At 41.5% G+C, this 13,303-nt stretch overlaps 2 protein-coding genes and 1 long non-coding RNA gene across 3 annotated transcripts in view; 2 read left to right on the top strand and 1 right to left on the bottom strand.

Moving 5' to 3' along the window:
• The window catches only part of LOC308343872, a 45,683-nt gene extending 45,068 nt beyond the window's left edge, over window positions 1-615 (bottom strand). The window contains exon 1 of the long non-coding RNA XR_013966915.1: window positions 493-615. This is a non-coding gene — a long non-coding RNA (uncharacterized lncRNA). The remainder of the gene's footprint in view (window positions 1-492) is intronic.
• A 139-nt stretch (window positions 616-754) lies between these two features.
• ITGA1 (integrin subunit alpha 1) overlaps window positions 755-13,303 on the top strand; it is a 159,456-nt gene continuing 146,907 nt past the window's right edge. Inside the window, exon 1 of the mRNA XM_080805080.1 lies at window positions 755-1,239. Coding sequence (XP_080661206.1) covers window positions 1,179-1,239 — 61 coding nt within the window. The 5' untranslated portion in view covers window positions 755-1,178. The remainder of the gene's footprint in view (window positions 1,240-13,303) is intronic.
• On the top strand, window positions 9,344-12,316 carry PELO (pelota mRNA surveillance and ribosome rescue factor). Its single transcript, XM_080805081.1, has 2 exons — window positions 9,344-10,389; window positions 10,678-12,316. The coding sequence occupies exons 1-2, from the start codon at window positions 9,664-9,666 to the stop codon at window positions 11,107-11,109; spliced, it is 1,158 nt and encodes a 385-aa protein (XP_080661207.1). The 5' UTR covers window positions 9,344-9,663; the 3' UTR covers window positions 11,110-12,316.

Below are 13,303 nucleotides of genomic sequence, written 5' to 3'. Positions count from 1 at the left end.
CTTCCCAATTTTCAGTTCCCTAGAGAGTGGGAGTGGAAGAGGTAGGAGTAACATGAACATGATTTAATGCACTCTTACTTATAAAAGTCTATAACAAGAAGAAATAAAACAGTGCCCTGAGTTCTTTATTAGATTCAATTCCCAGTGTACAAACATCCTAATGCAACTTTAAAGAGCCCACACACATAACCATTTCTAAAGACTGTTTTCCTCCCTTCATTAACCTCCCTCTTCCGTCTTGCATTTATTTTTCTCCCTTTCTTTTTTTTTTTCTTTTTTTCTTTTCTCCCATTCTGGTTTTTCTCCTTTTCTCTCACTTAGGGTCTCCCCAAAGAAAAGTTTAGCTGCAACCACCGTTTAACCACAAATCACCGTAAACGAAGCAAACTCTCCATAAGCGAAAGCAAAACCCTCTGTGGGGGCGTGTCTGAATGGACGCCCCCTCTACACACACACACACACACACACACACACACTCCCTCCCTCACTCACTCTTAGTGCCAGACAACAGCACGCGAAGTTCAAGTGTCCGCAGGAGAGGGAGGTGGGGATACCAAAGTGCTCACTTTCAGAGACAGTCTAATTCCTTCTGCGCAATTTAACCCCAGGAAAGCAGCCTCCCCTTAAGGGCCAAGGAGTCGCGGCACTTGAAAGTGCCCTCCCTGCCCTGACTGAGGGAGAGGGAAGGGGTGTGAAGGCGGGGCCACTGGACGGGCGACACCCTCCCGAAGGTCTGGCCGTCGTCGGCCTTCCTGCCACCTTAGGGAGCTGGCACGGAGAGCGCCATCGCCCTCTCAATGGAAGGCAGATGTCCCTTTAAGGTTTGCTTTGCAGCCCGTGGACTTTAGCCTAAACACGAGCCCGCGAAGCTGGCTTTATTTGTCCATGTCTCGGACACAGCCTGGGAGGCTGCCAGGAGGATTTCAGAGAACGAGCGCGCGAAGGGGCGGGAGATGGGGCAGTAAGTCTGGGATATGAAAAGCGTGGAGAGGACCTAGAGGCAGTCGTCGAAAACACAGGAAATTCACTCTTCGGCTTCTGGGCTCCGCGACTGACCGGGGCCGGAGACTGAGACCTAAGGCGGCAGAGTGGCCCAGAACGCGCGGCTCCGTGCCGAGTCCTGCCGCGTGCTGCCCTCCGATCCAGCGCGTCCTCCGGGCTCTGCGGGCTCCCGGGTCATGGCCCCCCGACGCCAAGCCAGCCCAGGGGTCGCTGTCGCCTGCTGCGGGCTCCTCACCGGTGAGCGACCCTGTTTTTCTCTGAGCGTCTGCGTGCGGGGCTCTGGGCTGCTTGTGGGTCGGGAGATACCGAGAGCTCTCGCCCAGAGAGGCGGAGGGAGCGCCGGCGCGCTCGGGGTCCCTCCAGGTAGTCTGGGCAGGTCCGAGGACAGAAAGGAGTGTCTGCGTTTTGTTTCGGATACTAGTTTTGATGTGTTTCAAAACCTTCCCCCTCAATAGAAGGAGGCAGATAGTGCTGGAAACTTTACAAGGTAGAAGTGAGTTTACAATTAAAGTTGTTTTGACAGTTTACATTGTATTTTAGGACTTTGCTGAATGGCATCACCCCACCTCCCTACTTATCTTTCTCTCTCTTTCTCTCTCTTTTTTTATTTTTTGGAGGAAGGTAACTAGGGGGCGCCGGATTTATGTTCAAAGTTCCTACCTTTAGGTTACTCAAGAGTGGGCATTATTGCATTTTCTTGCTGTCGTGCATTCAAGATCTTTTCTACTACAGAATGAAGAAAGAAAGGAAAGCAAGGCAAAATTGCTTCTTGTCCTGAAATGATGTTTCTGTATAAGGAGGAGGAACACTTTGAAATTGAGAAAGGGATAGTCACAGAGCAGATTATTTTTTAAATGCAAAATAAAGTATTGTTACTTGTGTATTAAAGGCATTTTTAAGGAGGGACTTTAAAAAAAAACACTGTAAATGCAAAGTTATATCCAATTTAGAAAAAGGTTGAATCATAGCATTTTCTAAGATTTTCCAAATGATTAGCCCATGGTCAGATTTTACCAGATACTGGGGGGGAGTTGTAATGGTGAAAGAAAAAGGCAGATTGGTGAAGCTTTGTGTGAAAGTAACGTGATTAATGGTTAGGTTAATGACTGGGTTTAGCATATCATCAATATTCAATATTCAGCGTCTTTACTGCTGGCATGCTTATTGGTATTAGTTAATTTAGCATTTTTCCATTAAAAACAGGGGTGATCCTGATTTAGATGCCCAAGCGTTGTTAAGTTTTATGAGGATCCCTGAGAAATGGATTATTTGCAAGCAAAACATTTTTTTCACAGTGAGGTGGTATTAAGAGAGTTAATTATGAGCTATTGACTTTGCATCCAGACATTTTCCACTACTCAGGAAGTGTCCGGTAATCCAAACAGTAGTAACTTCTGAACAGCTTTACAGCCAGTGAATGGTTTGACTTACCAGCTGCTGTCTCTGCCCTTTATACTTATTTGACCTATGATGCGTCTTCTGCTCAAACCTTTTGGAGGGCGTTTGCATTTTGTTGTCGTTGTACAAAATCTGAAGTTTTCTAACTATTCAAGTTGTACCTTTTGCATTTTACCAAATAAGCAGTCACTATGCAGAAAGGATCAAAGGCAGTTTGCACATCCTCTAAGAAGGACAAGAATGAAACTTTATAAAATTTAATTCCCTTTTGTGTGTGTATATGTGTGTGTGTATTATTCAATCATGCTAAAATTTAGAATTTATTGCATCAGAATCAATAGGTTCCTCATATGTGCTATATTTATGCCCATTTCACAACACAAGGATCTGAAATTTGACTTCATCCTCTCCTTTGCGGGTTTTCCAGTCAGTCATCATATTGTCAGCTTTCCTGGAAACTCCTCAATTCATAGAATCTACACCTAACCTGCAGTCTCATCACCATACCTGCCCATGCACAGTACTGTAGAGAGCTCTTCTTGTTGCAAATCTGTACCCAACTTCTAATTTATCTTCTATTTAACTAATTTTAATTATATATTAGTCTTTGTAGTAAAACAAACAAACAAAAACACTTCCATGGTTCTTTATTGTCTTCAGATGAAATCCAGAATTCTCTACTGACCCCTCAGTGTTTGCCCTAATCCAGCACCCTCTCTCCCCCACTGTACCTATATCCGTTTCCTATTTCTGTTGTATCAAATTGCTATAGATTTATTGGCTTAAAACAAGACAAATATATTATGTGACAGTTATGTAAGTTAGAAGTATCACTGGGCTAAAATCAAGGTGTGGACAGAGCTGTGTGTCTTCTGAAGCCTGTATCAGGGAGAATCCATTGCCTTGCTTTTTCAGCTTCTAGAGGCCACCTGCATACCTTAGCTTGTGGCTCCATCCTCCATCTTCAAAGCCAGTAGGATAGCATTTTCACATCCCTCCCTCTGACTCTGCTTCTTCATCCAGTTCCTTCTCTGACTCTGACCCTTTGCCTCTTTCTAAAAAGGATCCTTCTAATTACATTGGACCCATTTGGATAAACCAGGATAAGCTCCTAGTCTTAAGAGCCTTAATTTAATCATATGTGCCAAGTCCCTTTTGCCATATAAGTTAACATATTCACAGGTTCTAGGGATTAGGACGTGAACATCTTTGGGAGACCATTTTTCTGCCTACCAAAACCCTGAAATGTAAACTTCGCATGAGAGCCAGTCACATTTCCTTATTTTCTACATAATCTTCATGCTCATTTTGCCACTGTGGCTATGGTCTTGTTGTTTTATATATCTAGAAAAGAACTCCACCCTTCCTTCCCACAGTCCCTGCCATCTAAAGGAACTCTCTCCAGACTTCAAACCTGGGTTTATATCACGACAACAAGTCACCACGCTAATACACTTCCCATTGGATTAAAGACTTCCCATTGGATTAACAGTATTATAAAATGATCTGTCAACAAAGATTATTATTTTACGTATGTCAAAGTCCCAGCAAAAAACGAGTGACACATATAAAGCATTTAACTAAAGAAAGTTTAATAAAGGACTGTTTGCAGAGGCATTTAAAGAACTCACAAAGGATGGTAGAGCACCTAAGGACAAACAATAGTGAGAGGAAAGCATATGAAGCAACACTGGGAAGAGAAGCCATTATCACTCTTAGGCCTGAGGAGGAAGTAGTGTTAGGTTGGCTGTGAACTCTAGCTATGGGAGAGGGGCTGTTGGATGGGAGCTGGGGCATAGGAAGAGGAATGCAGCTAGAGCCACAATCGAAGCCCAGCCAGAAGGGAGCAGAAGAAATAAATACCCGCTTCTTTACCTCCCACCCTCTAAAGTCTTGCCCAACCCTCTCATTGGCCAAGTCCAAATGGCAGAATCAAACATCCTGGGGAATAGGGTCAGGACATACAATAACAGAGAAAAACTAACACAATGCTGAATGGCACATATTTATTGGGAACATATTATGGGTGAGGCCTTATGTCAAAAACTTTGCATGTATTATTCCACTTTAATCTCAAAAAAAGGAAAATTCTAGAACTATTATCCATATATTAGAGATGAAGAAACCAAAATGCTAAGAGATTAATTTGTCCAAAGTCCTACGACTCATAAATGGCAAAGCCTGCACTCAGCTTACTCTCTGATCTCCAATCTCATGCTGTGAAGTAATATGCCATACAGGCTATCAAAATGCAAGTCCATTTCCTTCTTGCTCAACCCTCAGAATGTTAAAGCCAAACGTAACTGTCTATGAGACTTTAAAAAGGACCCAATTAATGTTGTGAATCTGATATTTTCATGACTTTTAGGTATATCATGAAATTAGATGTCCCACCCTATATTAATTGTAACTCAAATAACTACCTCTGGATATTAAGAATATATAGAATGACCCCAATTGAGTAATATGTCTCTTCTTGATAGAAACATTTTAGTTAGCCTAAAAGCAAGGTGTCTTCCTTTGTAAATTTTTTCAGTTAAGATTTTTTATTCAAAATGAAGTATGTATATATATGTATATACACACACATATATGTATAGGTATACATATATGTATATACATATATACACATATATGTGTGTGTATATATCTATATACGCACACACACATATATATACAGCCCCATATTTATATCTAATTGAATGAAAGACACCATCAAGGGGCGCCTGGGTGGCTCAGTGGATTAAGCCTCTGCCTTCGGCTTAGGTCATGATCTCAGGGTCCTGGGAGGGAGCCCCGCATCTGGCTCTCTGCTCAGTGGGGAGCCTCCTTCCCCCTCTCTCTCTGCCTGCCTCTCTGTCTACTTGTGATCTCTCTCTGTGTGTCAAATAAGTAAATAAAATCTTTAAAAAAAAAAAGATACCATCAATTGAAAAATGCATCATTATTTTATTCACTATTAAGGAAAAAAAGTGCTGCCAATCCAATTATAATTATTAGACTGTTAAATAACTCGCAGTTTCAGAGATGTTGAAAGGTGGGAAAATGTGCATCTGAAAATTACAGACATAACATACAGTAAATCTACATAGTAATTTTCTATTAAATTTCTTTGTATTTTCAAAATCTGCATCATAAAATTTCAAACACTCCTGGATACAAATGACACTCTTTCTGGAAACAATGATATGAACCTTGTCCCTCTTCTTAGTTTTTTTTCTATCTGCTAGGTGGATAATTTCTCCTCTATCATCAGCAGCCTCACCAAATCCCAGAAATGAGCTTCATCTGAATACTCTGCCTCAGCAGAAATGTGACAATAACGTAATAAAAAATGTGCTAGTTGCACAGGATCAATGACTAGTTTTGGCAAATGCTAAATTTCTGTCATAAATGGTGATTAGTGCTAGAGCTATACACATATGAAGTTACCTAATTTTTATCTAAAGTCTTCTATAATTTAAAAGGAAGATTTAAAAGTCAACTAAGTCTTAAAGGAGATTAAAATATATGCACTGGTTGGTATTAAGAATTCACTTTATGTGCAAAAACATTAATATTATTTTATCCAAATAGTAGATCTCTATAAAAAACAAAAACCAAAAATTGTCCCTTTCCCCCTTTTGCCTGAATTTGCTGAATATTTCTCCCAACTGTACACTTAGCTTTGCTTGTGGTGGTCACATGGGCATCTTTGAATAACTTGAGGTTAGCACATTCCCTTTACATAAATGATTGCATTTATTATTAGATATTCATAATCAGAGCTCTGACTTATTCTGCAAAGACTATTTTCTAAACAGGCATAATAAAACTGTTATTATACATTATTTACAACATTTTCAGCTCTTTTCCTCAGTTAGATGTGTTTGAAATAATCATTTTCTTACTCAAGCATGGGTATCTCAAAAATTGAAATAGGTTTTTAGAAACTAACCTTAAGAGTAATCTTCTCTTTAAAACTTTAGTAACATTATAAAACAGAATGTTTTCTTAATTTTAAGATGCCAGTGATAAGTTAAAAATTCTGCATTCTTTCATATGATGGCTATGTTTATATAACAATTGCTGTGCTGGGTTTCAGGAACATAGACAAATAAAAGGTAGGCTCACAGTCTGAAAAAGGGATAGACAAGCAAAGAAGCAATGATGGGAGGAGCCTCCAAGGTGCTCTAAGCCGAGGAAGGAAAAGATTAGTATGTGTCCCAGGAAAGTTAAGTCTTGCAAAAAAAAAAAAAAAATACTAGGAACAAGAACATTTATACAGCCCTTACTGCACTAAGCCTAGTGTATTCAAACAAGATTTCCATTCTTCAGGAGCTCATAGTTCCTGCTGCTGTGATACAAACCATTTCTAACATACCACTATAATAGCAACAAGAACTGTAATCTAATTCACCGACAAGGTACATGAATTCATGTACTAGGGCTGACCTAAGTTTTCCCTGGAGAAGAGATACTAGTATAAATTAATGGTACCCAACAGATTATCCATCGGCCAACCTTAGTGAATCAGTTATTTTTCTAAGACTGAATAATTATGATCATGTTAATGTGAGCCCTTGCCCCTTGCTTTGTCTGATACAGATTTCTAGCTTCAGGTCAGGCATTCTTAGAGATATACCACAGTATCTCACGTGTTTATAGAACTCTACAAAGTATCATAATCTCATTAGAACCTTATAAGGGTTATCAAATGAGAGAGGCAGCATCAATAACCTGATTTACAATTTAGAATGAAAGCTTCAGGTTTGTAGCTGTTACGGGACTTATCTAAAGATACTATAATGGAAAGATCATGACTCATGTCTGCTGACTCTTGCTATGCAAGCATTAAACTTCGTATTGATCTTTTACCACTGTAATGGACCTTAGGAAGAATAAAATTCTTGAATACATTTATTTTTCTGTAATTCATCTTCTTACTACAAAATGAGGATAACAAATATTTACAGAAGAGGATTAGAAGAGTATAGGAAAGTACCTGGTGAATATTCAATAAATGATAGCTCTTCAAGAAAAACTTAACACTTACTGAGATCCTACTGTATGCCTGCCACTGTGATTCTGTGGTTTTTAATCTTCATCAGACTTTGAAGAGAAGTAAATTCTACTTAGGTGATCAAGGAGCAACTCAAAGTATTTCTCTCTCCTGGTTAGGATATGTCCTTTGGAGAGGCAAGCCATCTTCACATTTTAGGGCAATCAGTTCCTTACTCAAAGTTGCTGGGTCTTCTGGGAAGTGGAAGAAGGCAGTCAGAGTCAGAAACTTTAGGAAGGCATTCAGTATGACAGGAGGGGTGGAAGGAATAGGAAAAGGAAGTAAAGAGAGGGAGGGAGAGAAGTCACAAAACAAACAATGGCTCTAATTTGTATTAGCCCTTTAGAAGGGATTTTTGTGTCTCCTGAGAATCTCTGAGGAAGATAATTGAGGCTTCAGTGTCAAGAGTTGTGGCAAAGTCAGATTCCTTCCTTTCATCCTGGTCTCACCGGTTCTGGGTGGTAAGATTCCTTTTCAGTGCCATATGCAAGTTAAGAAAGAGAATGAGAAGATACGTGGGTAGGACTACTCTGTTCACCTCCTCTGGTTTTTGTTGTTGTTTTGTTTGTTTGTTTTAAGATTTTATTTATTTGAGAGAGAGCAAGAGATCCAGCTCAGGAGCAGGAGCGGAGGGGAGGGGCAGAGGAAGAGGGAGAAGCAGACTCCCCACTGAGCACGTGGAGCCTGCTGGGGCTCAATCCCAGGACACTAGAGATTGTGACCTGAGCTGAAGTCAGATGTTTAACCCACTGAGACACTCTGGCGCCCCTCCCCATCTCATTTTAACTCTCAGGGAAATTCTGTGGGCTTTTTCTATTTCTATTCACTGATCTTGTTGAGGCAATCCTCACTTCTCAATCCCCTATCACCATAAAAATGCTAAGTGATTTAAGGATTTTCTTTAAAATCAACTTTGTAGCCATTCAGTCGGGTTGGTCCCAGTACATCAGATTTTCTCCACTTCCAATATCTTCAGCTCGATTTAGGCAGTGAAGATCCGGCCCTAAATATTTGCGACCCAACCCCCAACCTAAACATTTCACAGGCTACTGAGCTGCATAAAGAAGAGACTGCCAATTTTGGATTCTGGGATTCCCAGGACATCAGGCCAAGCAACTGAGCGGTCCACCCAGGGGTGAATTCCACAGATGGTTTCTTTTCTCTCTGGGGTCAGTGCTTTAACATCTGGGTAGTCAGATCGTGCAGACACGGTCATTACGCACAGAAAACAGCTGGGCACGTTGCTCTGAGCCCAGACCCACCGTGACCAGTGATTCTTAGAAACTGTTTCTGGAAATGCCAACTCCAACAGGCGTGTAGCGTCTGAGTGCTGATAAGGCAAGCGCAGTTTAGAACTTTGGGGCCAAGCCTGCAATTTTGAGAAATCCTTGTAGTTAAGTTTTGGATTTAGCCGGGGCAGAGAAGGTGTACAGTAGTAACTTCATGCAGCTAGGAGGAAAAAATTGCACTCACATACTTCCCAGGTTCTGCACAAACAGGTTTGGAAGAGAAAACTTAGGAAGTCCAAGTCCAGCATTAAAAGAAGTAACTCGGGGCGCCTGGGTGCCTCAGTGGGTTAAAGCCTCTGCTTTCTGCTCGGGTCATGATCCCAGGGTCCTCGGATCGAGCCCCACATCGGGCTCTCTGCTCGGCAGGGAGCCTGCTTCCCTTCCTCTCTCTCCGCCTGTCTCCCTGCCTACTTGTGATCTCTGTCTGTCAAATAAATAAATAAAATCTTAAAAAAAATAAAAAATAAAAAGTAACTCGCCACCAAAGACTCTAAGCACTTTGCTCTCAGTTTAGTCTTCGGACGCACTTCGCCCTTAGTGCGCCTGCGCCCCCGCAAACTGCAACCCCGCCTCCTCGTTGGGGACGTAAAACGTGCGCCCAGAGGTGGAACGCGGGCTGAGCATGCGCCGTCATTGCATCAGCCGCCGGGTCCGTGCTGGGTGCTGGAACGCCGGAGAAGGCTGTGTTTGCTCCCGTGTCTCTTGCTCGCGTTTGGCGCGGTGTGCCGGAAGACTAGGAAAAGAAGGGCTAGAGTAAGTGTTCCCCTTGGCCGCTTGAGTCGGAGCTACGGTATTTCCTTCCTGCCAGGCAAGTGCCTGTAGGAACCGGACCCCGCCCCCTTCCCGACCTAACTCCCATTTCCCTCCCTGTCCCTTTCCCACTGAGGACCTTCTCCTTTCCTCTTGTTCTGCCTCTGAACCCCCGCGGAGGTCATGAAGCTTGTGAGGAAGGACATTGAGAAAGATAATGCGGGCCAGGTGACCCTAGTCCCCGAGGAACCGGAGGATATGTGGCACACCTACAATCTAGTGCAGGTGGGCGACAGCTTGCGCGCCTCCACCATCCGGAAGGTACAGACGGAGTCCTCCACGGGCAGCGTAGGAAGCAACCGGGTCCGCACTACTCTCACTCTCTGCGTGGAGGCCATCGATTTTGACTCTCAAGCCTGCCAGCTGCGGGTTAAGGGAACCAACATCCAAGAGAATGAGTATGTCAAGATGGGGGCTTACCACACCATTGAGCTGGAGCCCAACCGCCAGTTCACCCTGGCCAAGAAACAGTGGGACAGTGTGGTTCTGGAGCGCATCGAGCAGGCCTGTGACCCAGCCTGGAGTGCAGATGTGGCCGCTGTGGTGATGCAGGAAGGCCTCGCCCATATCTGCTTAGTCACTCCCAGCATGACCCTCACTCGGGCCAAGGTGGAGGTGAACATCCCAAGGAAACGGAAAGGCAACTGTTCCCAACATGACCGGGCCTTGGAGCGGTTCTATGAACAGGTGGTCCAGGCTATCCAGCGCCACATAAACTTCGATGTTGTGAAGTGCATCCTGGTGGCCAGCCCGGGATTTGTTAGGGAGCAGTTCTGCGACTACATGTTTCAACAAGCAGTGAAGACCGACAACAAAGTGCTCCTGGAAAATCGGTCCAAGTTTCTTCAGGTAAAAATCTTATCCAAGGATAATTAAGAGTGGGCAGAGGGATTTGTATAAACTACTCTTAAATTTTAGAACTGGGAAAAGTGCAGGAGGAGAAAGTGTTCACTGGACTGCGATTGTAAGTGAGGTAATGAAATGAAAGTTGTTAAACAGCCTGTTTACATAGTAAACTTTGCTTAAGTCCTCAAACATATAAAGCCCTCTTTGTGCTTTTGGCTTTAGGTCATTGCAGGCTGATTAATGGGTACTTGAAGACATTCTTTTGTCTGACTTTGATAATTATGATTCTAGGTACATGCCTCCTCTGGACACAAGTACTCCCTGAAAGAGGCCCTTTGTGACCCTTCAGTAGCTAGCCGCCTTTCAGACACTAAAGCTGCTGGGGAAGTAAAAGCCTTGGATGACTTCTATAAAATGTTACAACATGAACCTGACCGAGCTTTTTATGGACTCAAGCAGGTGGAGAAGGCTAATGAGGCTATGGCAATTGACACATTGCTCATCAGTGATGAGCTGTTTAGGCACCAGGATGTGGCCACACGAAGCCGGTATGTGAAGCTTGTGGACAGTGTGAAAGAGAATGCGGGCACCGTTAGGATATTCTCCAGTCTTCATGTATCAGGGGAACAGCTCAGTCAGCTGACTGGAGTAGCTGCCATTCTCCGCTTCCCTGTCCCTGAACTCTCTGACCAAGAGGATGATTCCAGTTCTGAAGAAGATTAATGATCAGACCTTATAATTGAGACAAGCTGTGTCCCCATTGTTACATATCTTAGCATCCTGACAGAACGCTGCAAGGCACTTCATGATTCTTACATGGATTTCTCATGTATTTGGTCACACTAGGTATTTTGTAATTGGCAAGACGTGTTCAAACTAAACAATAAATTAAAAGGAATTAATCTCCATGTACTGCCATTTTTTATTAATTAGGATAATTTATATAGAAATTATGAGTAATTTGCGGTACTTAAAAACATTTTGTATATATAAGAATGCCTTATATTCTTTGGGATAGATCATAAAATCCCAAAAGTCATACTTTGAAATAAGTTTTTCTAAGGAAAAGCTGTTCAGTATTTCATCATCCTTAGTTTCAGCTGTTTAATTCTGCATAGTGTCCTTGCATGGTGTTTAATGATCCCTTTCCTCCATTTCCTGTGCACTTTTTTTTTCTAAGCGATGGCCAAATAATTTGTAGACTTTTCTAGAAGACAAATTTAAAATGGTATTTTTCTTAAGAGACTTGTTAAATCAGGCATGTTACAAGTAAACTCTTGGGTTTTTTATTTTGTTTCGTTTTACAATTACTCATACTTGCTTTGGAGGACCATTTAATTCGTTATTTTTAGGTCATAGAGTTTCATTCTGCTAGGGATTCTCAAGCTATTTGAAGTGTCTTTATTTTTAAAATGCAATTAAGGTGTATCGTTTGCTTGTTATGTGGCTAATTAGTGCTAACGCGGAAAGTAGTTCTTACGCTGGGCTCCATTTCTTTGCCCTACCACACTATCTGTATTTATTTGGCTTATCCTAGAAATATGTATTGCTGTCTTATATTTCTATGTGGCATTAGTCTGTGCTTGCACATTCTTATTGCACTCTCTCTACATCTTATTTTAGGAGGTGAGAGGCCTGTTCAGAAAGTTTAAGTCGCATCATTTGTAGTATGTGATAGTTGACTTGTACTCCAGTACTCTACTGTAATGAGGGAGTTTCTGCTAATACCTGAGAGTTTATAATATTTTCATTATGTATTTTTGATGTGCATTTTAAGAGTTAGGGAGGGATCCTTGGAATGGAATTGCATCCTGACCTTTTACAAACCTCAGTTTAGCAAAATAATTAAGAAGGGCATGAAGAAAGAGTGGTAATTCAATTTTTAACACATTGGTACCCACTTGAAATACAGAAATTAAGTAAACTTTTGCTTGTCCTTTTCTGTGTCTGGGCTTTTTCTCCTTGGACAAGTGCAAGGTCTGGGGATTATATATATATACATATTTTTTTTAATAAACTTCTGACTAATCTGAGCTTATTTTAATCTGTAATTAGGAATAGATGCTTCCATATACTTTAAAATCACAAATTTCTACATATCTACCTCCTAATCTAAAAATAATTTAGATTGTCATTTTATTATATGTCCATGGATATTTAAAATACTATGAAGAGCATGTTATTAAATAATTTGGTAGGAGTATAGAAATGAAACTGCTAAGATTCTTAATATTAGAACCTGATTGATAATGACTCATATTACCAGTAAAAGTTTGGAGACTTGAGGCATATATTACTCTCATAATCTATGCAGTACTGGTTATTCCTAGTTCTGTTACCTACTGAATTAGAAACAAGGAGAAATAAAACCTGCCCATAAATCTGACCATTTTAGGTCATAGATTCTCAAAGTTAGCTGCTTGTTAGCCTAAACTTGGGAGCTTTTGAAACTCATTACCCAGACTGGATCCCAGGCTCAGTAACCTTTCAGCCTTAGAAATGGTTTCTTATAGCTCTCCAGGTGATTCCATTAGGTATCAGGACTTAGAACCACTGATTCAGGCCTTGCAATTCAGAAGTGTGGTCCACGGATCACTAGCGGACTGTGGACCAAGACCCTAAGAGCTTGTCAGAAACTGGAATCCAGGATCAATCCTGGACCTTCTGGGCTTCAGCCTATATTTTAACAACATCTCCAGTTGATTACTATGCATAATAAAATCTGATAAACATGGGCAGGAACTTACCCCCCCCACCCCGTACTAGTAAAAATCTCTGGCTGGGGTTGCCAGCCATAGAGGAAAAACATTTGAGTCTCAAGGTTGATTTCAATAGAGTTAATTGGCCAGTATTCAGCTTAACTATCTGTAAAACTCAAAATAATAGTGTATTTTTTCATCTATAGAGTACTTAAAAT

This window comes from Martes martes, assembly GCF_963455335.1.
Source record: "Martes martes genome assembly, chromosome: 5".
Classification (NCBI taxonomy): Eukaryota; Metazoa; Chordata; class Mammalia; order Carnivora; family Mustelidae; genus Martes; species Martes martes.
Note: the sequence above shows the minus strand (reverse complement) of the source record. Positions and strands in the feature narration are given on the sequence as shown.